Raw genomic sequence first — 24,782 nt, 5'->3', positions numbered from 1 at the left:
TTTAATAACTTTTTTCCGGAAAAACACACACGATTGATTGATTGATTGATTGATTGATTGATTGATTGATTGATTGATTGATTGTGTCCCTGGATTCATTGAAATAAATCTGGTAACCTTACTCTAGCCTCTCACTCTGGATCCCTCCCAAGCAGACGAAGGCTATATCAAGGAGGTGGGCTCCTTCTTTAGGCCTGCCTGGTCCGTTGCTCGGCATCATGCAAGGAGTCAGAGGGGGAGGAGAGACAGCAGGACCGGGACTGGAAACGATGCCTTATGAGGAACGGCTAAGGGAGCTGGGCATGTTTAGCCTGGAGAAGAGGAGGCTAAGGGGTGATATGATAGCCATGTTCAAATATATGAAAGGATGTCATATAGAGGAGGGAGAAAGGTTGTTTTCTGCTGCTCCAGAGAAGCGGACACGGAGCAATGGATCCAAACTACAAGAAAGAAGATTCCACCTAAACATTAGGAAGAACTTCCTGACAGTAAGAGCTGTTTGACAGTGGAATTTGCTGCCAAGGAGTGTGGTGGAGTCTCCTTCTTTGGAGGTTTTTAAGCAGAGGCTTGACAACCATATGTCAGGAGTGCTCTGGTGGTGTTTCCTGCTTGGCAGGGGGTTGGACTCGATGGCCCTTGTGGTCTATTCCAACTCTATGATTCTATGATTATATGATTATATGACTGCCCCCTTGTTGTGTAGCAGGGACAATCCTGGAGGACCCTCCTTCTCCTGACCCCTCTTGATTGCTCAACCCCCCTGCTTCTAGCACTACCCAGGTCTTTTCCTCCATAGACTGCTCCTCAGTGTCCCACCACCACGATCTGGGATCTAAGTGGTCTCCTTCTGTGTCCTCCCTGGGGGTCTCTTGGGCAGGATGCTCCAACTGCTCTTTCTTATCCAGCCGTCCTTGAGACTCAGCCATGAACCTCAGTGGGTGACCTCGCACCAGCTGCTGCCTCTCAACCCAACCTACAACCACAGGGTTGTTGTGAGAATTAAATGAGGAGTGGAGAGAACCATGTAGGCCACCGTGGAGAGAGAAAGATGGGATACATAGGCAAGAAATAAATACAGTGGTACCTTGGATTAAGTACTTAATTCATTCCGGAGGTCCATTCTTAACCTGAAACTGTTCTTAACCTGAAGCACCACTTTAGCTAATGGGGCCTCCTGCTGCCGCCACACCGCTGGAGCACGATTTCTGTTCTTATTCTGAAGCAAAGTTCTTAACCTGAAGCACTATTTCTGGGTTAGTGGAGTCTGTAACCTGAAGCGTATGTAACCTGAAGTGTATGTAACCCGAAGTACCACTGTAAGTGGGTGAATAAAGGGGTCACCAAAGAAACTGTTCACCTGTGGTGCCAGGGAGACCAGTCCTCTTCAAAATCATAACTGGGCTTCAACTAGCACCCAACCCTTCCAACTGATGTGTGGGTCACACCAACACCATACATCTAAAGCATAGCCAACACACATTGAAAGCATGCAAGTTCCCGCAAAGAATCCTGGGAACTGTAGTTCCCCCTCAGGAAACTACAATCTTCAGCACCTTTTACAAACTACAATTCCCTTCTTTGGGGGTGGGAGGGTCATTGTTAGTTTGCATTTATTGGTACAAAAAGTATTGATCCAATGTGTAGAGATATCTCCTATTCTAATTAATTCAAGAGGGTTCTGGAAGCTTCTGGAAGCTTCTCTGTGTGAAAAAAACAAGCAGAAGTTTCATGCTGCTTGGGTTATTCCTTGAAAGAAGCTGAGCACAGCTGGTTTAAACTGGTTCTCTTATCTCTTCTGTCAAGGTCATGCTGACTATAAAAGTAGGGCAGAAAGGAGCCTGGGTTTCACTTTCTATCTCTTTTCCTTCTGGTGTGGTGTTCTGTACACAGTACACTTAGTGTTAAGGTTTAGACTTATCAGTTATTGTAAGTTTAAGTTACGTCTGCTGCAAATGGATTTTTTTATGGAGAGGGCCAATCCTGAATGTATTGGATTTGTGACCAGTATGCTCATTTGCCTTCAGAAGCAGTAAAGCTCTGCTGGATGAAATACAATTGCCTCTGGTCTATTTTTTGGGAATCCTGCAACGTGTTTTAAGTTTTTACTCTGCTAACTATACATTCGACAAACCTAGACAGCATCTTAAAAAGCAGAGACATCACCTTGCCAACAAAGGTCTGTATAGTTAAAGCTATGGTTTTCCCAGTAGTGATGTATGGAAGTGAGAGCTGGACCATAAAGAAGGCTGATTGCCGAAGAATTGATGCTTTTGAATTATGGTCTGGAGGAGACTCTTGAGAGTCCCATGGACTGCAAGAAGATCAAACCTCTCCATTCTGAAAGAAATCAGCCCTGAGTGCTCACTAGAAGGACAGATCCTGAAGCTGAGGCTCCAATACTTTGGCCACCTCATGAGAAGAGAAGACTCCCTGGAAAAGACCCTGATGTTGGGAAAGATGGAGGGCAAAAGGAGAAGGGGACGACAGAGGACGAGATGGTTGGATATTGTTCTCGAAGCTACCAGCATGAGTTTGACCAAACTGCGGGAGGCAGTGGAAGACAGGAGTGCCTGGCGTGCTCTGGTCCATGGGGTCACGAAGAGTCAGACACAACTAAACGACTAAACAACAACAACTATACATTGGAATCTACTTCGGATCAATACTAAGTAGAATTCCATGACAGTCTTGTGCTTTAAATGTGTGAATCCTCCAAGGCTGATTTTGCAGCAGAGCTCGGGGCTAACGATAGCAGCTGCAACTACCAGCCGCAACTGGGGTTTAAGTAAAATGCAGACACCAGGCTTGTCCTTGCAGGGGCTTCTGTTGTTTCAAGGCTGCCTGCGGCGTGCTGTAAATACGGTAGTTTTCCTTCCGCAAAGATTTCACCTTGTTAAATTGCATATAACATTGAAAGGCCCACGGCAGGAGGTCTTAACAGTGATAGCCTCTATTGCACACTAGCGGGAAAAGACCTGAGTAGCAGTTCAACGATGGCAAAAGCCGCATGATGACACTAAGCAGGTTGAATAAATAATGCTCAGTGCAGAGATGCTCGTCTTTCGGGAGGGAGGGAAATGCACCCATCCTGGGAGAGAGCCGAAGGAAGCACACTCAGCCTGGTGTTTCCAAAGCCGTGCGTTTAAAAGGAGGGAAGAAATCTGTATTTAAACATCTAGGATCTCATTTTCAAATATGCTGCCCAGCAGAAGCTGAAAGCTTAGAAGGGCTGCCTTCAGGGGAAATGAAGGACTGGGGTGCATTAGTGGGGGGAAGCAACCTACAAGGTAATGTTCAGTAGAAACCCCAGTGAAATTCAGGACAGGTTTCTGTCTGCAACTCCAGATCTGCTAGCTGGCCTGATGTAAGTGCCTTTTCCCCATTGATGGAGCTTTTCGTGGCCCTGCTTCTCTTTCTTGCTCTTTTAAATGTGGCAGCCCTTTTCTAACGGGCCACACCCCCTCTGCAGCCATATCTGGGACTGGTCCCATGACACTTCCTCAAGATTCCCAATGTGCCCACTGGCTCAAAACGGTTGACTCAGAATCACCTCACCTCTTCTGATTCTAAATACCATTGGACCCGCCCTTTGCCTTGCTGGATGGAAGAACAGGAAGGAGAAGGAGAAGATTCATTTTTCTGCTTAGAATAGCAATGCTAGCAAGTCTACATAAAGCTGTGTGGGGAAGTTCTAATATCCATTGTGGCCTTCTGCTAAGGCACGTGAGCCCTTATTTTCTCAGAGGGTGAGAAGGCATTTCTTTGCTGGAGCTCTCATTACTACTACTACTACTACAGTGGTGCCTCGCAAGATGAAATTAATCCGTTCCGCGAGTCTCTTCGTCTTGCGGTTTTTTCGTCTTGTGAAGCACGGCTATTAGCAGCTTAGCGGCTATTAGCGGCTTAGCGGCTTAGCGGCTATTAACGGCTTAGCGGCTTAGCGGCTTTAAGAAAAAGGAAACAAACTCGCAAGAACCCACAAGACGTTTTGTCTTGTGAAGCAAGCCCATAGGGAAATTCGTCTTGCAGAACGACTCAAAAAACGGAAAACCCTTTCGTCTAGCGAGTTTTTCGTCTTGCGAGGCATTAGTCTTGCAGGCCACCACTGTACTACTACTACTAATAATAATAATAATAAATTTTTATTTATACCCCGCCCTCCCCAGCCAGAGCCAGGCTCAGGGCGGCTGACACCCTTTTCTCAAAGGGTGAGAAGGCATTTCTTTGCTGGAGCTCTTATTACTACTACTACTACTACTAATAATAATAATAATAATAATAATAAATTTTTATTTATACCTCGCCCTCCCCAGCCAGAGCCGGGCTCAGGGTGGCTGACACCAGTAAAATTACAATAAAAACATAATAGGGGAAGAAGAAAAAACAATTTAAAATACAGGTTAAAAAGCAGCCTCATTTTAATAATAGCCCATAGATCAAAACCATAAGAGGAGGGAAACATAAGGGTCAGACTGAGTCCAAACCAAAGGCCAGGCAGAACAGCTCTGTCTTGCAGGCCCTGTGGAAAGATGTCAGGTCCCGCAGGGCCCTAGTCTCTTGTGACAGAGCGTTCCACCAAGTCAGGGCCAATACCGAAAAGGCCCTGGCCCTGGTTGAGACCAACCTAACCACCTTGTGACTTTGGACCTCCAAAGTGTTGTCATTTGTGGACCTTAAGGTCCTCCGCGGGGCATACCAGGAGAGGCGGTCCCATAGGTACGTGGGTCCTAGGCCGCGTGGGGCTTAAAAGCTCAAAACCAGCACCTTAAACCTGACCCTGTACTCCACTGGGAGCCAGTGCAGTTGGTAAAGCACTGGATGAATGTGATCCCGCAGAAAGGACCCCATAAGGAGCCTCGCCACGGCATTCTGCAGACAGACAATTGTGGGTAAAAGCAGGGTGCAGAGTCAGGATTGGCACCCACGAGTTGGGGAAGGAAGATACGGCTTGCTCATTTCCCCCCACTCCCCAGCCAAGAATCCAAAGCATAAAACCGATGGGTGTGGAGCACACCAGCAACAGCTTGTCCACCCGTTGCTCAAATCAATAATTAAGCCATTCCGAAAGGGTGCCTCACACGACGGAGGCTGTGACTCCGCTAGAAGAAGCCTGGATAAAGCAGCCGCCGCCCCAGCATGCCCGCTGCTTGCCCAGATGCCTTGAGGCCTGGAATATTGTTTGATGGCCTGTTCCCCCCACCCTCTGCCCTTCTCCCTAGGGGGCAGGAAGCCCTGCATGGCCTTCGGAGCATCAGAACCTTTGGGAAAAGGATGTCCTGTAGGCATCTTTGCAAGAGCAAACTTTGCCTTCTCAGCTTAACGACAAAATGTCGAGAAGGCGGTGTTGAGTACGGATCCTATCAGGTTCTGATCTGGCAGGAAAAATCCTGCTCTCCGTCACCTCGAGAACGGGCTAGAATTCCTCCGTTTTGCCAGTTTCCTTATGAAATTGAAACAGGGCTGCCACCGGGCATCTATGGCAGTGGCTGCAGGGTTAAAGAAGAGGCCACGTACCTCCGTAATCTTAAAACCTGCTGCAAAATGAGCATCACAAGCATCCTTGACTTGGGTGCATTTTTTATTTTCCTTCCCAGTAACTGGGAAGCCAGAAGCAGCAACTCCCATGGCAAATACCAGGGCAGTCGCTTGGTGCCCTTGTGGGTTTTCTAATTCAGAAGCTTGTTCTGTAAAGCCACTTCCACCTTGCAAAGGAGGTGGTGTTGCGGGCGCCACGCCGCCACCACGCACGCGGTGGCTGGAGCTCAGCCTCCGTGCGATTGAGGGAATCCCCGGCCGTGTCAACCCCTGGCCAGCCAATCAGCTGGCTCAGGGGCGTGGCCTGCCCTATTTAATGCAGGCGTGGCCGGGGATCTCCCTCTTTTGCCGCCTCCAGCTGCTCCTGTTTCCCACCCTCCCGCCATTTAAGGTTTTCCTTCCTTGACCTTGCTATGGACCTCGGTTGGTCGCCACTGAGGGGCCTGGTAGGAATTTTTCCACTTGGCAAATTGGCACCAACCACTTGGTTTTCGCCTACCTCGTAGCAAATCATCACAACTTTCTTGGTCTTGGCGGTTAGGCATTGGTATTGGTATTGTTATGCAGTTGGAAGAGGGGAGGAAGCGCCATCACCTGCCCCACATATTGAAGAGTAGTCCAATAAAGGATTCCAGGGAGCGTGGCCCTGTCCAAAGCCTATGGAGGTGAGGGCCTAAGGCACGCCCCCGAGTGGTGACCCCGGGGGAGTTCCTAGTTGATGTGCATCAGCAGGACTCCCCCTAGTGGTGGTTAACCCTTCCCGGACTTCAAGCGGACAGGCTGAAGCTAGATATAGTCGGTTAGGACCAATGCCTAAGCCAATACCACTCATCACCTGTAACCAATAAAGTTGTGGCCTTTTTTAGCCCATTAACCTTAAATAATTGTGTCATGTGTCTTTATTTCCACTGAATCATAGAATCATAGCGTTGGAATAGACCACAAGGGCCATCGAGTCCAACCCCCTGCCAAGCAGGAAACACCATCAGAGCACTCCTGACATATGGTTGTCAAGCCTCTGCTTAAAGACCTCCAAAGAAGGAGACTCCACCACACTCCTTGGCAGCAAATTCCACTGTCGAACAGCTCTTACTGTCAGGAAGTTCTTCCTAATGTTTAGGTGGAATCTTCTTTCTTGTAGTTTGGATCCATTGCTCCGTGTCCGCTTCTCTGGAGCAGCAGAAAACAACCTTTCTCCCTCCTCTATATGACATCCTTTTATATATTTGAACATGGCTATCATATCACCCCTTAACCTCCTCTTCTCCAGGCTAAACATGCCCAGCTCCCTTAGCCGTTCCTCATAAGGCATCGTTTCCAGGCCTTTGACCACTGGGTGGAGGCGGGAACTCGCCACACAACTTTCAAAACAGGAACAGCCAGCAGGGGTGTGTGGAGACACTGACCTGGCTCCCACACCCACCAGCAGCATGGCTACATTCACTAGCACCCTGGCCTTGCTGCCACCCTGCCCTAACCCTCGCCACCCCAATATATGGCAGCAATGCCAGTGGTAGACCAGCTCCAGGGCTTTGCCCCTCCCCAACAGCTGTTCCTGCTCAAAACCTGCAGATCCGGCTGCCTGGACCACTGAAATCAAATTTACCTAGCAGAGCCGTTCGTGCTCCAGGCTCCATCACTGCCCTGAGACAAGTCACGAACCACCTCTTGCTTATTTTATTTCTTATTTATTTATTGCATTTATACATAGCTGTCAACCTTCCCTTTTTTGCGGGAAATTCCCTTATTCCAGCGACATTTCCTGCTGCTTCCCGCTGCTATCCCGGATTGTTAGATATCCCGTAGACAGTCCCCAGGACAGGTGAGGCTGCTGATCCCTTATTTTTGAGATTGCTGATCCCGTATTTTTAAATCTGAAAGTTGACAGCTAGGCATTTATATCCCACTTTTTTCTCCAGTGAGCTCAAGGTGGTTAGGCTGAGAGTGAATGACTGGTCCCCAAGTTCACCCAGTGAGCATGATGGCCAAGTGGGGATTTGAAACCTGGTCTCTGCCAAGCCCTAGTCCGATGCTCTAACCACTACACCACACTGGCTCTTCTCACAGTACATAGCTGAACTGTGAAATCAGCTCCCCAAGGATGCAGTTGGTGGCCATAAATTTTTCGGTCCCCCCCCCCCTAATTTTTATTAAATTTTCTGTTTTACATTTTAGAATATCCACTTAAACAACCTTAAAATATCAATGACTTCCCTTCCTCTCTTTCCATGGTTCATTTTGCATAACATAAATCCCTGCATATTTTAAACAAACTAAACCATTCAGTATTCCATGATTACATCCATCAAAACTTATTTACACAGTTGAATTTATCTTAACGCTGCTCATATTTTCAAATATGCACAATTTCCCCCCATATATTCAATAAACATAGTCCAATCTTCTTTAAAAGTATGTTCTTCTTGTTCTCTTATCCTATATTTAGGTCTACAAGCCTAAATATCCTAAATATCTTATCCTATATTTAGGTCTGCAAGCCATAAATTTTGAAGGCTTTAAAGGGGGATTATATAAATTATATCAATTAACAGAGGAAAAGCATTCTCCTAAGCTCCCATGTTTCCAAAATACCGCCTTTCAATGCAATGGCAGCTGGTCCACCAACCTCAGTCAGCCTTTAGCCAGACCTCAGTTGCCTGCTGCCTTACTTATATCCTGTCTGCTTCCTCCTCCTTAGTCTTGCCCTTGTAGAACTCAACAGGGAAGAGGATGGAGAGGGAACTAAAATCAGATGGCTCTGCCTGTATTTAGCTCTAGCACCACCTACTGTTGGCCTCCCTGTTTTCCACCCCACAGGTCCCAATGGGCCCCATGTTTAAAAGATGCGATACGCAATGCTGCATGGATCTAATGTGAGTAAGCTATAGTCAAGGACCCCACACCTAAAGGCAGAAGTCCTCTATGCTGCCCGCCACGTAACAGAAGGGTATTGTTATGTACTGAGTTGAACAGGATCCAAAATGCTGCAGTCTGATTGGTCCTAGAACAATAGGATTCAGAATGCAGCAGTCTGATTGGTCCTAGAACAATAGGACCCAGAATCAGCAGTCTGATTGGTCCACAGGAGCCACCCAATCCAGCTCCAGGTGGAAGTGCATCCACAACCTGATTGGCCTACAGGAGAATCCCGGAATTAGCCAATCACCTGGGGCCCATTGTGTAAATAATGTATATAAAGCAGACATTCTGGGGGAACTAACATTCCTCCTCACCACAATGAGCTGAATAAAGAGCATGAAATCCACTCTCAACTCCGAGTATATTTCAGGTATATTCCCTTGTTGTAGAGGAGAAGCCCTTGTTTCAGGGGTAGGAAGGAAATTATCCCCCACTTTTTTATAAAATGGGGAGATGCAGAGAGCACAGGCCGAAATGTTCATTTCAAGGAAGATGCCCAGTTGTGGATACGGAAGGAAGGTGTGGTTTTTCCTGTGCTTCTTCCCTTTTAGAAAAGCTGCATTAGTTCCCCTTTCCTGAATGATAAATATTTAGGCCAAGCCCAAAGGAGTATTTTTACCTGCAAATGCATTTACCTGTAGCCTCTGTTCCTCCCACTAGAATATCCCGCTGGATTTTCCCATCATCTTCATCCAGAGCAAACCAGCGGCCGCATGGGAAGTTGTAAATACATTTGTTGCCTATGTCCTCAATGATAACCTAGGGTGGGAGCAGAGACTCATTTGAACAAGGAGAGGAAGACGGGTACAAGAAAGACACAGCATTTAATAAGGACGCCTATCTACTTTTAGCTGGAATCATGGGAACAAACACACGGCCCATACTTTCCCTTTATTTATTGTTTCTTGAGTTTGTACCCCACCCATTCTCTGCAAAGAGCCCCCACCCCCGAGGGGGACAAACAGATTCCCAGCTGGAAAGCCACAGCAAAGCAAAAACATTCTAAAGACAACTCCAATTCATAACATTTAGAGGTAGGTGATGGAGCTGCTAGTATTCTTCAGCCACCAAATGTCTGGGTAAACAGCAATGTTTCGGGACCCTCCCTGAAAGTTAATCATGATGGAAAGAGGCGCACCTCGCTAGGGAGGGCGTTCCACAAGCGGGGAACCACCACCGAAAAGGCCCTGTCAACAAAAGCACCATGCTTTTGCCTGAGACGAATGGGGGATGCGGGTGGCACTGTGGGTTAAACCACAGAGCCTAGGGCTTGCCGATCAGAAGGTCGGCGGTTCGAATCCCTGTGATGGGGTGAGCTTCCGTTGCTCGGTCCCTGCTCCTGTCAATGTAGCAGTTCAAAAGCACATCAAAGTGCAAGTGGATAAATAGGTACCGCTCCAGCGGGAAGGTAAACGGCGTTTCCGTGCGCTGCTCTGATTTGCCAGAAGTGGCTTAGTCATGCTGGCCACATGACCCGGAAGCTGTACACCGGCTCCCTCGGCCAGTAAAGCGAGATGAGCGCCGCAACCCCAGAGTCGGCCATGACTGGACCTAATGGTCAGGGGCCCCTTTACCTTTTTAATTGGGAACCACAACCTTCCTTACAAAAATAGAGAGTGTGTGTTGATTTCCTTGGAGGGACTCAGAGGATTGGGTGGCAGCCCGGCTAGTGGTCAAGATAGCTTCAGACCCTGGTATCTGCAGGTAGTTCTGGAAAAGACCTGTTTCTGAGATCCCAGAGAACTGTTGCCAGTCCATGTAAATCTGTAAGGAGCTAGATGGACCTACTGGCTGACTTTCTATAAGGCAGCTTCCTATGTCCCTAGAGAACTATCAGCTCATCTTCACAAACCTTAGACAAGAACCATCCAGCAGAGCCTCCCTTGTTGTTGTGGCCTATGGTGATCTTCCTCAACTTTCCCAGGTTGGGAGCATCAAGGGTGAACTTGTCTTCCGCACCTTTCTCAAAATTGTCCTTGTCGTTGTCCAGCCTCCGCTCTCCTGAGAAGCAAATAACATGGAAGGGAAAAGGCAAACAGGTGAGGAACTGTTCCGTGCAGGAATGTATGCGTCAGAGATTTCAGCTGGGAGATTCAGGGTCGGGGGCATGCGCCTAATCTAGGCCCTTGCATGTGGTTAGCCATTGGAGCCAGGCACAAACGCAACAGGAGCATGCAAATCTGCGGGAATGTTCAGGGAGGCAGGAGAGGATATATTGTTTAATTATATCCTTTCCAACTTGTGTTAACAAGTTCTACAATTTAACAGAGTAACATTCCCCCTTTTTAAACTTGGGCACCAGCAATAATGGCGGGATGTGGGTGGCGCTGTGGGTTAAACCACAGAGCCTAGGACTTGCCGATCAGAAGGTCGGCGGTTCGAATCCCCGTGACGGGGTGAGCTCCCGTGGCTCGGTCCCTGCTCCTGCCAACCTAGCAGTTCGAAAGCACGTCAAAGTGCAAGTAGATAAATAGGTACGGCTCTGGCGGGAAGGTAAATGGCGTTTCTGTGTGCCGCTCTGGTTCTCCAGAAGCGGCTTAGTCATGCTGGCCACATGCTGTACACCGGCTCCCTTGGCCAGTAAAGTGAGATGAGCGCCGCAACCCCAGAGTCGGTCACGACTGGACCTAACGGTAAGGGGTCCCTTTACCTTTACCCGCAATAATATAAGTGTGGAGGCTGGGCACCCCAGAGAGAAGCAGTTCAGCTCCACCCTCCACAGCTGACCAGAAAGGCACCCTTATGGGCGGGCTTGGACGCAGAAGCTCTCATCATTTAAACAGTAACTCCATTAACTAAAAATTACAGTTAGTGGAAGGCAATTCTTTAACCTGTAAGGGCACATTGCAAATCAATGAAGCTGCAAATGAACTGCATAATTTGCACACTTTGAGAGTGGGGGCTATTTTGGTTCTGGTGTGTCTTACAGGGCATGAACAGGGATAGCCTAATTGTGAGTAAAGGTAAAGGTAAAGGTACCCCTGCCCGTACGGGCCAGTCTTGACAGACTCTAGGGTTGTGCGCTCATCTCACTCTAGAGGCCAGGAGCCAGCGCTGTCCGCAGACACTTCCGGGTCACATGGCCAGCGTGACAAGCTGCATCTGGTGAACCGGCACCAGAGCAGCACACAGAAATGCCGTACAGCTTCCAGGTCATGTGGCCAGCATGACTAATTTGTGAGTAGTAGCTTTCATTTCTTAAGCCACAAACTTCTTATTCTTCTTATTCTTCTTATTCTTATTATTATCCTACACATTTCTTCAGCATCTCAAAGAGGCGCCTGCCTTGAGGTACGCCAATAAATATGCAAAATGCATGTAAATTTAATTGATAGATTCATTAATCAATAATCTGCTAAAAGGTACGTGCTTAATCAAGTACAATCATTTAATCTGTTGAGAGAGACCAAGTAATTTGCATCGATAGTTGTTTAATACAGGGCTGAAACGTGCTGTGGAGGGGGGGGGACAATTTCTGAAAAATTCCAGAAGGACAGCTGCACTCCTCGTGATGAGCGAAACTTGGCTCTGCGTGCTCAACTCACTTGTGTCGCATGCCAATCTGGTTGCATCAATCAGCTCTGAGCACCTCACAGGCATTGCAGCGCTGGGAAAAGCAGGAACTGAGAAACAGGGAGTGGGCGGAAAAGTTTTGTGTTTGTTATCCTTTTATCCCAGCCTCCCTCCAAGGACGGGTAGATAACTTTTCTTCCCACCTGAGGCCCACATTCCTTTCTGGGCCACAGGCTTGCTGGGGCCACAGGCCGGTGGTAGGCGGGGCCAGAGGCAAAAGTGGGAGGAGCAATGGATGCAAATTTACCTTTATGCAGCAGGCAAGCTCCTAGGCACACACAAGCACGCACCTTTCTTTCCAGGAAACATAGAGTTCAAGGACATATTCCAGCCAGGCAAAAACACTCAAGTGAAGCGCAAAGCAGAGCTGGTGAAGGGCATCCCCTTGGGAGATGGGGTGTGGCTGGACAGGGGGGTGATTTGAGGGATTCCTGAGGGTCGGACAGAGAGGTTTGGAGGGCTGCATTTGGCCCACAGGATTAAAGTTCCCCTCCCCTGCCCAAGAAGCGTAGGGTGGCATGCAAAGTGCGCTCTCTCTTGCTCTCTCTCGCTCTCCCTCGCTCGCTCGCTCTCTCTCTCTCTCGCTCTCTCTCTCTCACACAGAATACATATTGAGACTATTAAAATTCCTGCTCCATGATTGCAGTCATGGGATTGTTGTCTTTCACATGAGGGTATATGTTTTTACTCCACAGAGTGGGAAGTGACGGAGACAGGATGTTTGTGTCACTGTGTTCCGTGAAGTGGGACTATTGTCCTTTGCTCTTTCTCTCCACTGTCTGATGCTAGAGAGAGAGGGAGCCATGTTGCAGTGCTCCGTGTGTGTTAATATGTAAATAAAGTAGATTAGCCAAAATGCTGAGTTGCTGAGGTCTGTTACGCAACTGCGCAAACTCTGCGGATTCCTAAGTGTGCCGGTGTCGGTTGGCATTGGTCGCTGTGATGTTCAGGCTGAAGACAGCTTTTGAAGCTCCCGAACGGTCGACCAGGAGGGAGGGAAAATGCCAGTCGGGCATGTGTCTCTGCCAGGGTCCTACTCAAGTGTAGGCTGAACTCCTGACAGAGACAACATCCCTGCAAGTTATACTAGGCTAACAGATGGTGATTATCTATCCAGTGAGCTTTATGGCAGAGTGGGCATCTGAACCCAAGTCCCTCTGCTCCCAGTCCAAACACTGTGCCAGTGTTTCTCAGACTTGGGTTGCCTGCTGTTGTGAGACTACAACTCCCATCATCACTGACCACTGGGCTGCTAGCTAGGGATGATGGGAGTTGTAGTCCAACAACAGCTGGAGACCCAAGTTTGAGAAATGCTTGCATGTAACCACTATGCTAGCTCCCTGGAATATCCCCAACAGCAACACCCCTGTCTCAGAATAACATCTCGAGGGTGTGGATTATCTCATTGTTCATCTGTTTGGTTTGCTGCAGACCAAAGGAAACAGATCCTCGCGATATACTACCTGTGTCTCCATTTTGGCCGAAAAGGTTAATAAAAACATCTGCATCTGTTCCACTGCCACTTAGATCTCCTGTAAAAACTTTGACCACATATTTGTTCACTGCAAAGAGAGAGAGCAAAAACACACAACCTCGTTAACAGGGATAAAGATTATTATATGCATAATGAGTTGGAACTGCAACAAAATGTTGCAGTATGGGGCGATGATCTTCAGGGATGCAGCTCCTCCATTCCATTCCCCTACCCCTGATTATATATATTTTTACTCCAACAGTACCAGTTAGCATTCCCCGGGCACACTGCCCTCATCGGGTCATGTTTTGAAGTTCCTTACTGGCATTAAAAAGAAAAGAAAAGATTTATTTGTTAATTTGTAAACCTCAGGATTCCCTCAAGTCAGAACTTGGAGAGGTGGCCCGGGTGTCGGAAAAGGTTATTTATGTCTGCCACTACCGCAGCTCGTGTTTTGGTAGCCCAAAAATGGAAAAGGAGAGACTAAAGTCCAAACTAAAGAAGATTGTCAACTTAAATTGATGGAATATGTGCAGCTTGCAGATCTAACGTAGAGCGTAAGAGAAGAAGAACATCATACGTTTAAAGAAGTTTGGAATATGTTTATTGAATATATGGAGGAAAATTGTGTTTATTTGAAAATGTGGGCAGCATTAAGATAAATTCAACAGCGTGAATAAGTTTTGATGGATGAAATAATGGAATGCTGAATGGTTTAGTTTATATAAAATATGCAGGGATTTATGTTGTGCAGAATGACCCATGGAAAGAGAGGAAGGGAAGTCATTGATATTTTAAGGTTGTTTAAGTGAGTATTCCAAAATGTAAAACAGAAATCTAAGGGGGGGTTAAAAAAACTTGGAGATGATGACAATGATTAAAGAAGCCCGAGGCAACACAGAAAAACTCATTCATATGTTAGTGGCTTACTCAATGCAAAGATAGTTATCATTTGTGCATTCTCTAGACTCCAGCCCAGTGCTGGAACAGCCCAACTTTGCATGAATTTCCAGAATCCATTATAAGGTTCTAATCATCCAGTTCCTATGCAATATTTTTCTTTACAGCATTGGACTTTCCTTTTGCTTCCAAGCATATCCGCAACTGAGCGATCTTTCGACTTTGGCCCAGCTACTTCATCAGCTCTGAATCTACTTGTACTTGTCCTTTGCTCTTCCTCAGTAGCATGTTGGACGTCTTCCAACCTGAGGGGCTCATCTTCCAGTGCCATAACTTTTATATGCCTGTTGTCTTTGTCCATGGAGTTTTCTTGGCAGGGATACTGGAGTGGCTTGCCGGTTCCTGCTCCAGGTGGATCACGTTTGGTCAAAACTCTCTACTATGACCTGTCCATCTTGGGTGACCCTGCATGGCATAGCTCATAGCTTCTCTGAGTTATTCAAGCCCCTTCACCACGACAAGGCAATGATGGACTGCAAGAAGATCAAACCTATCCATTCTGAGGGAAATCAGGCCTGAGTGCTCACTGGAAGGACAGATCCTGAAGCTGAGGCTCCAATACTTTGGCCACCTCATGAGAAGAGAAGACTCCCTGGAAAAGACCCTGATGTTGGGAAAGATGGAGGGCACAAGGAGAAGGGGACGACAGAGGACGAGATGGCTGGACAGTGTTCTCAAAGCTACCAGCATGAGTTTGACCAAACTGCGGGAGGCAGTGGAAGACAGGAGTGCCTGGCGTGCTCTGGTCCATGGGTTTACGAAGAGTCGGACATGACTAAAAGACTAAACAACAACAATCATCCAGTAGCAATGGCTTCACAGAAACGGGACAAGATATAGATGCTCAGCCTCACCTCTCAAAAATGGTCTTCCTCTTCAGGTGTTCTGGCAATAGATGAGATGGCTACAAGCAAGTTGTGAGAGGGAACCATGGGTGAAAGCACTCTGGAAGTTCAGTGATGCATTGCACTAGTTCTAACCACCCCTTTTGGACAATTCCCATAACACAGTGTGTCTGCTCCCTCTGCTGGTTACAAACACATTGGCCAGGAAATGAACAGGAAAATTTCATCAAAGTCTTAATAAAGAAAGACACTGAGGAACGATTATATGCAATCACATGATAGGATGATGAGGGCTGGTCTAAAGAGTCGAACGAATTTGATTGGTTCAGGACGGTGCTATTGGGTTGCAAATGTGAAGACTGCTGCAATCCCTCGATCGGTGAATAGAAATCCCGTATGTATTCTGGAAGTATATAAAAAAAAACCCCATTGCTTCGGATATGGTTCTTCGCAGCCTCCTCATTATTGTTGAGGCTGCCCCTTTGTGTATTTTTATTTCAATATTTCACCTGGAGCTTACATCTTTGGGGTTCCTGGGAGGGATGTTTCCAGTCTAGAGACCCCTTTAAATTTCTCCAGCAGCGCCAGGCATGAAGACTACATGTGTGTTAAGAAGGTACAGTGGAAGAGCGAGGCAAGTCATTCTTGTGCCTGGAAGGGCTGTGTGAATTTCTCTGCTTCCCTCGGAAGACCTGTTTAGTGGCATCATTGACTAAATCTGGCAGGAAGGAGAGGCTAATTAAGCTTGGACTGGTTCCTAGTTTCACACGCACCCCGACATCTTGGCAACCAGCAAGAAGCAGCAGCAGAAAAGAGTCGAAATGCAAACAGATGGAGAAGACTGATTCGCCAGGAATCACGTCCAAATACATGTCTAGGGATCTGCAAAGTATCTTTGTCCCTTCAGCACGCCACAGATTTGTTTTTCAGATTCTTGCAAACAGAAATGGAAGGAAAGGAGAGAGTAATTGGCGCAGGTGTGTGGAACCACTTTCAGCCCGAAGGCCAGATTCAAATCTGGAGAGCTTTCCAGGGGCCGCATTCTGGTGATGGGCGGAGCCAACAGCTAAAATGGGTGGAGCTAAAGGCCACTGAAGAGAAAGTAAAGCAGCTAAGAAAAAAAAAGCTCAGCTAAGCACAACTAAGAAATTATATATTTTTACTCATTTTCTGTACATCTTCTGTACGTTTGCGTTCAATTCCTCCTTAGCCTTAGGGCCAACTGCAAATAAAATAAGTAAAATTTGCATTAAATATGTAAAATGGAGTCTCAACCTGAGGGCCATGGGAATTGGACAGCCAATCAAAATGATTGACAGGTGACATCAAATTATGTCGCGTGATTGGTGAGAGGGTGGAGTTTCCTAGAAATGGCCTCTAAAAGCCATATAAAGGGGCCTGTGGAATTTAGGCCCACAGTCCAGTGCTGAATTACTGTCACCCTCCAAAGGTAGCTGTTGACATCGCTGTGGCCTGGTTGACGCAGGATGAATGGCGGTTCCCTTTTAACCATAGTGATAAGAATGCCAGCAACTGGTATTCAGGAGCATTGCTGTGAAGGCAGAGCACAGCCATTGTGGCTAGTAGCACCCATAGCCCACTCCTCCATGAATTCATCCAACCCTCATTTTTTACTATATACATTTTATCTTATAAATAAACCAAAGATAAAGAGCATAAAGAGATACTGTTACAGCAGCTTGAAAGCAGCGTAAGGTCGGACATTATTGTTGAACTTGCTCAGAACATTGAAAACAATACCCATTTTTCCATATACCTGTTAGGCTGATTGATATGTTATTATTTTATAATAAGTTAGCTTAATCCTTGTTACTATGCACCAAATTTTCTCATTTCATTCAAATAGGGTAGGAGTTATCATTTCCCTTCACCTTTTAGCTATTATAATCTTAAAGGTAAAGGTAGAGGTACCCCTGCCCGTACGGGCCAGTCTTGACAGACTCTAGGGTTGTGCGCTCCTCTCACTCTTGAGGCTGGGAGCCAGCGCTGTCCGCAGACGCTTCCGGGTCACGTGGCCAGCGTGACAAAGCTCCTCTGGTGAACCGGCACCAGAGCAGCACATGGAAACGCTGCTTACCTTCCCGCTATAAAGCGGCACCTATTTATCTACTTGCAATTAGGGGTGCTTTCAAACTGCTAGGTGGGCAGGAGCTGGGACCGAAAGACGGGAGCTCACCCCGCCGCGGGGATTCAAACCGCTGACCATGCGATCGGCAAGTCCTAGGTGCTGAGGTTTTACCCACAGCGCCAGCCGTGTCCCTTATAATTATAATCTTAGCAGCCGTTATACAGCTGAAAGCTATTTCTCGATTATTTTCCGAAACAACCTATTCTAGAAAACCAATCAGCAATATTTTAGCTTCCAAGGGTATATGATATCCTAACATGCCAGAGATATTAACCTGAACCAGTTTCCAGAATATTTTTATTTAAGAACAGTTCCAAGAGATATGTATGAAATCTGCCTTATTTATTCCACATCTTCAACATTTGTTGTTGTTGTTTAGTCGTTTAGTCGTGTCCGACTCTTCGTGACCCCATGGACCAGAGCACGTCAGGCACTCCTGCCTTCCACTGCCTCCTGCAGTTTGGTCAAACTCATGCTGGTAGCTTCGCAAACACTGTCCAACCATCTCGTCCTCTGTCGTCCCCTTCTCCTTTTGCCCTCCATCTTTCCCAACATCAGGGTCTTTTCCAGGGACTCTTCTCTTCTCATGAGGTGGCCAAAGTATTGGAGCCTCAGCTTCAGGATCTGTCCTTCCAGTGAGCACTCAGGGCTGATTTCCTTCAGAATGGAGAGGTTTGATCTTCTTGCAGTCCATGGGACTCTCAAGAGTCTCCTCCAGCACCATAATTCAAAAGCATCCATTCTTCGGCGATGAGCCTTCTTTATGGTCCAGCTCTCACTCCCATACATCACTACTGGGAAAACCATAGCTTTAACTATACGGACCTTTGTTGGCAAGGTGGCATTTACCCGGTGCTTTTAAAGCCGTCCAAGTTGCTTGCCATCACTGCCTCATGTGGCAATGAGTTCCACAGTTTAACAACACACTGCGTGATGATGTGCTCTCTTTGATCTGTCCTGAATCTTCCAACATTCAGCTTGATTGGTAGGGCCACGAGTTTCGAGTTTCCGTGTCCACTTTCCACATAAATCATTTTACAAACTTTGATAAGGATGGAAGCTTTAAGTAACGAAGCAACGAGTCCTGGCTTTTCACGCTCGCTGCCGTTCCACATAGCCCCAAAGCCTTTCTGCACATTTGAGCTCACATTTGCTGGAGGTATTTGCTAACGATGCAGCTCTCTCAAAACAGGGCTTTAGAAATTGGAAGCCCTTTTGCCTTCAAAACAGGCCAGGCATCCAGTTTGCTGCCCCCATGGCTGGCCAACTGTGCCACTGGGCATGTTCAAAGCCATGCGGTTCTCCAACTCCAGCTTGTCGGTTTGGCAAGACCCGCTCGGTGCAAATCAGCCCAGCTGCTAGATGCCTTGCGTGGATTAGATGGATGGAAATCAGCAAATGTGAACTCAACTAAAAGACAGCCGGAGCTCATAGAGACAGATCCTTCGCAAACTTCAGCCAACCCACTGTATAATCCTTGCTTATGCTGGATCATAAATTGTGCACTGTTGCCCAGCTTTCCGATGCAACCTTCTGCATAGTTGTTTATGCAGGTCCTGAAAGATCTTCACTGGCTCCCAGTACGTTTCCGAGCACAATTGTTGGTGCTGACCTTTAAAGCCCTAAACGGCCTCGGTCCATAGCTGTCAACCTTCCCTTTTTTTGCAGGAAATTCCCTTATTCCAGTGCCATTTCCCGCTGCTTCCTGCTGCTATGCCAGATTGTTAGATATCCCGTAGACTGTCCCCGGGACAGGTGAGGCTGCTGATCCCTTATTTTCAAATCTGAAAGTTGACAGCTATGCCTTGGTCCTGTATACCTGAAGGAGCGTCTCCACCCCCATCATTCTACCCGGACACTGAGGTCCAGCGCTGAGGGCCTTCTGGCGGTTCCCTCCCTGCGAGAAGCAAAGCTACAGGGAACCAGGCAGAGGGCCTTCTCGATAGTGGCACCTGCCCTGTGGAACGCCCTCCCAGCAGATGTCAAGGCAATAAACAACTATTTTACTTTTTAAGGACAAATGAAGGTGGCCCTGTTTAGGGAGGTTTTTAATGCCTGATGCTGTATTGTTTTTAATATTGAGCTGGAAGCTGCCCAGAGTGGCTGGGGAAACCCAGCCAGATGGGCGGTTTATAAATAATAAATTATTATTATTATATTTATGAGACGCTAGGCGGCAGAGTGGAATTAGGCCTGGAATTAAATGTGACCTGCATAGAATCAGAATTGTAAAGTTGTTGGGAGGCTTGGGCTGTGTTAGAGCAGAAACAAGAAGGGAGGGCAAAAGGTTGAAGACACTACCTTATGTGGTGGCCACTGGTCCCATCACCTCCTGGCAAAAAGAAGGGGAAGAAATGGAGGCAGTGAGAGATTTTACTTTCTTGGGCTCCGTGATCACTGCAGATGGTGACAGCAGCCACGAAATTAAAAGACGCCTGCTTCTTGGGAGAAAAGCAATGACAAACCTAGACAGCATCTTAAAAAGCAGAGACATCACCTTGCCAACAAAGGTCTGTATAGTTAAAGCCATGGTCTTCCCAGTAGTGATGTATGGAAGTGAGAGTTGGACCATAAAGAAAGCTGAATGCTGAAGAATGAGAGTCCCATGGACTGCAAGAAGATCAAACCTATCCATTCTGAAGGAAATCAGCCCTGAGTGCTCACTGGAAGGACAGATCCTGAAGCTGAGGCTCCAATACTTTGGCCCACTCATGAGAAGAGAAGACTTCCTGAAAAAGACCCTGATGTTGGGAAAGATGGAGGGCAAAAGGAGAAGGGGACGACAGAGGATGAGATGGTTGGATATTGTTCTCGAAGCTACCAGCATGTGTTTGACCAAACTGCGGGAGGCAGTGGAAGACAGAAGTGCCTGGCATGCTCTGGTCCATGGGGTCACGAAGAGTCGGAAATGACTAAACGACTAAACAACAACAATAGGGGTGAGAATAATCTCTGGCATATAGAAGCTGGCAAAATCAGTGGGGCAGCCATGACCCACTGGCATCAAATGTCACTCCTTCTCCATGACAAACAAGCATATTTCAGCAAGGAACATGGAAGGAAGTTTCTGCTCCTTGCCAGTAAGAGGGAAACCTAAAGGTTTTCTCACTTTTGCTGCACCACACCCCCCAAAAAAACCCAACCCTCCCTCCCGTTAACAATGCAATAATTGTTAATTAGTCAGATAGGTACTTGGTGTTTGACTAGATTTGTTTGGTTTTATTTAATTGGAGTATACTGAGTTGCCGAAAAAGGTCCATAGTAGTGATGTATGGAAGTGAGAGCTGGACCATAAAGAAGGCTGATCACCAAAGAATTGATGCTTTTGAATTCTGGTGCTGGTGGAGACTCTTGAGAGTCCCATGGACTGCAAGAAGATCAAACCTATCCATTCTTAAGGAAATCAGCCCTGAGTGCTCACTGGAAGGATAGATAGTGAAGCCGAGGCTCCAATACTTTGGCCACCTCATGAGAAGAGAAGACTCCCTGGAAAAGATCCTGATGTTGGGAAAGATGGAGGGCACAAGGAGAAGGGGACTACAGAGGGTGAGATGGTTGGACAGTGTTCTCGAAGCTACCAGCATGAGTTTGACCAAGCTGCAGGAGGCAGTGGAAGACAGGAGTGCCTGGCCTGCTCTGGTCCAGGGGGTCACGAAGAGTCGGACACAACTAAACAACAACGAGTTGCCAAAACTGTAAGTGTAATGTTTTACTGTATCATATATTTTGATGTTAGCTGCCCTGAGCCTGGTTCTGGCTGGGGAGGGCAATATAAATTTAAAAATTATTATTATTATTATTATTATTATTATTATTATTATTATTTGCTTGGTCAGGGTGTTTCTTCATCCCAATCAGCCCTTGTAATATAACAGCTGTCCACCCATCAGAGTCTGGTGTCTTTCTGATGTGGGAAAAGCTACTCCAAGTTCATCTCCGTTGAACTGACCTTTTAGCCAACAGAGATGAACTATGATTGACCTAAGTGTTGCGGGCTCCATTTTCACAGGTCTTTGACACCAGGGGGAGGTGGACTCCCTGCTCAAGTTACATATACCTATGTAACATGCTCCACATGGTAAGATTGCTGGCGTTGCTTGTGAGCCACCTGCCTGGTTGGCGGCAAGTAAAATGATGGATCGACACTGCGGCAAACTTCACACTGGATTATTGCTCATTCCCTTTCCCTGGGAATTGCTAGGAGCCACAGTTCTGTAAAAGGCAGGGAAGCATTTCCAATAATGATATCCACAGCATCCTCCACAGCAAAGCTAAAATTTCCAGGATTCTTTGGGGGAAGCAGGGAGCATTTCACTGGTTTGGAAGGGATGCAAGTGTTTGTAATACGTATATCCTTGAAGGAAACCACAGAAAAGAACAATTCCTGAAGAAGCGCGATTGGGCACACATTTGCTCCGAACAGAGCGCCTTCCCCTGTATCAACCATCTCAGAACCTACGACCAGCAAGGGAGGCCACTGGGGGCATGCCTGGTTGGTGGTAACTCATGGCAGGGCCTTCCTGGTGGTGGCTCCCTGCTTGTGGAATGCCTTCCCTAATGAGTTGCACCAGTCTCCCTCACTGTTAACATTCAGGAGAAAAATGCAAAACAGTCCTTCTGACCTAGGCTGAAGGTCCTGTCCCTGGTAACCCAGAAATTATTAGTTTGAGTATGGTTGCTTTTAGGAATTTTTAAATGTTTTTATATGGTTGTTTTTAGTATTTTTTAATAATTTTATTGGAATTTTATTTACAACATAATATAACCCCACCACCACCCCACCAATACACAATCCACGCTCATTAAATGTGAACATAACGTACAGTGAGCATAACATACAACAATACAAACAACAAAATAAAAGACTTCCTTTATCTGGCCTCCTTATTTACTTCTTATAAACTGTTTCCTTTATGAATAATTATTAAGCTTTTTCTAATTGTAACTTAAATATCCACAAAGTCTCCTGCAGACATTAATCAAAACAAGTCCAGGTATGTATTTTAGGGCACTGTTTTGTGAAGTATTCTCTGCATTTTCCCCATGCTTTTTGAAACTCTTGTCTAGTGTGATCTCTAATTGCCTCTCTTAATGTAGCTAGTTCAATATACTCTAACAGCTTGCCTTGCCATTCCATTTTTGTTGGCACAGTTTCTTCTTTCCAGTTTTTAGCAATTAGGATCCTTGCCGCTCCTGTGGCACAGAGTTGTTTTTAACTTGTTTTAGAATTTTTAAGTGTACGGTCTTAGTATTAGCATGTTTGCTGCTCTGAAATCCTTTGGAGGAAGGGTGGGATATAAATCTGAGGAGGAGGGCGACCCCACGGCAGAAACCCAACCATACCTCGGTCCAGTATGCCTGAAGGAGCGTCTCCACCTCCATCGTTCTGCCCGGACACTGAGGTCCAGCGCTGAGGGCCTTCTGGTGGTTCTCTCGCTGTGAGAAGCCAAGTTAAAGGCTTGGCAGAGGGCCTTCTTGGTAGTGGCACCTGCCCTGTGGAACGCCCTCCCACCAGATGTCAAAGAGAAAAATAACTACCAAACTTTTAGAAGACATCTGAAGGCAGCCCTGTTTAGGGAAGCTTTTAATGTTTAGTAGGTTATTGTATTTTAGTGTTTTGTTGGAAGCCGCCCAGAGTGGCTGGGGAAACTCAGCCAGATGGGCGGGGTATAAATAATAAATTGTTGTTGTTGCTGCTGCTGCTGCTGCTGCTGCTGCTGCTGCTGTTATACCCGCTCTCCCTTGCCTTCTGTAAATTTCTTGACGGCATCATTGCCCCAAGACTTAAATCATTACCATATTCTTTCACTTTATAACCACCACCATCATCAGCTGCTCCCATTTCGACGCTGTTCTGCACAGTCGTAAGTGCAGCCCGTTGCGAAATGACATACCTTTGGGAACATCCATGGGGTTAAGGCTACCGATAAGATCTCTGACATAGAGTCCGTCACCCTCATCCTTGCTCAGCCAATTGTTGCACGGGAAGTAGAAGCGGAGGTGGGGCCTGTTCATGTCCGTCACTATCACACGATCCAGAAACCAGCTGGCGTTCATCCCTGTGTTGTCGTGTTCAATTCTGTTGCACAAATCAGAATAAGACGAGGGTTTGGGGGGTTTGCCACACCTTCACGTTTAATGTAACAGTAGGGAGTGCTGAATTTTCCGAATTTTTCAACAGTACGGAGTGCTGAATTTTTCCACTTTCAGATTCCCAAAATGAGGCGTGCTAAAAAAAAATAATTGTAACATGACTTGGAATTCAAAAGATAAGGTAAAAGGGGACTTCCGGTCGGTGCCAGCGCTTAATGGCGGTCCTACCTCCGAGCTCCGGAGAAGGACTGCTCCGCAAGTTAGGGTCTTACCCGCTACGGCGAGTGGGGGACCCCTAAAATCTCAGGCGCGGAAGCCTGAGAGCAAGGAGACTCGGTGGGCACCTTTGCGCCCCCCGGTACTGTGAAAGAGCCTTTTTAAAGGCTCCGGAGCGGCATCGGGAGTGAGCGCGGTGCTGAGAGTCGCTACCCAGCCTGCGGAGTGAAGCCGCGTCGCCATTAGCGGAGAGCGCCGATTCCTTCCTGAAAAGAAAATCTGGACTGGATTCCCGTGAGTAAGAAGGGAAAAAAATCAGGAACCTTTAAAAATAGAAAATTTGGCTGAAAACGGGAGGGCAAAAAATAAGGAAGTCTGCCCCCCCCGGACTGCAGGAATTTAAAGCAACGAAAGACCTCGCTGCAGTTATTAGAAACTTAGTTGCGAACTGTCAAACCTGAGCTGTCAAAAGTATCTCTCCCCTCCAGATTGGCAGGAGAAGGGGGGAAAAAAGACAGTCTTGTGAAGATACTTTTAATTTAAAGGGAAACAAAGTTTTTCACTGCTCTGATCCCCGGGACGACCTGCCAGGACTTAACACTGGGAAAACTGTTCTTGACAGACTCTGGGGTTGTGCGCCCATCTCACTCAAGAGGCCGGGGGCCAGGGCTGTCCGGAGACACTTCTGGGTCACGTGGCCAGCGTGACAAAGCTGCATCTGGCGAGCCAGCGCAGCACACGGAACGCCGTTTACCTTCCCACTGGTAAGCGGTCCCTATTTATCTACTTGCACCCGGGGGTGCTTTCGAACTGCTAGGTTGGCAGGCGCAGGGACCGAGCAGCGGGAGCGCACCCCGCCGCGGGGATTTGAACCGCCGACCTTTCGATCAGCAAGCCCTAGGCACTGAGGCTTTTACCCACAGCGCCACCCGCGTCTAAATTGATTAGCTTTGATTGGTAAATAACGACATTTTAAAAAAATTGACTTTTTCACGTTTCTGCGTAATTCCAATAATTT

At 47.0% G+C, this 24,782-nt stretch overlaps 1 protein-coding gene across 1 annotated transcript in view; it reads right to left on the bottom strand.

Moving 5' to 3' along the window:
- LOXHD1 (lipoxygenase homology PLAT domains 1) overlaps positions 1-24,782 on the bottom strand; it is a 184,802-nt gene that overhangs the window by 122,806 nt on the left and 37,214 nt on the right. Inside the window, exons 4-7 of the mRNA XM_028749019.2 lie at positions 23,350-23,534; positions 13,491-13,589; positions 10,307-10,455; positions 9,090-9,213 (exon numbers count right to left, since the gene is read on the bottom strand). Coding sequence (XP_028604852.2) covers positions 9,090-9,213; positions 10,307-10,455; positions 13,491-13,589; positions 23,350-23,534 — 557 coding nt within the window. The remainder of the gene's footprint in view (positions 1-9,089; positions 9,214-10,306; positions 10,456-13,490; positions 13,590-23,349; positions 23,535-24,782) is intronic.

Source organism: Podarcis muralis, chromosome 11 (genome assembly GCF_964188315.1).
Source record: "Podarcis muralis chromosome 11, rPodMur119.hap1.1, whole genome shotgun sequence".
Classification (NCBI taxonomy): Eukaryota; Metazoa; Chordata; class Lepidosauria; order Squamata; family Lacertidae; genus Podarcis; species Podarcis muralis.
The sequence above is the reverse complement of the archived record's forward strand: the minus strand, read 5'-3'. Positions and strand labels throughout refer to the sequence as shown.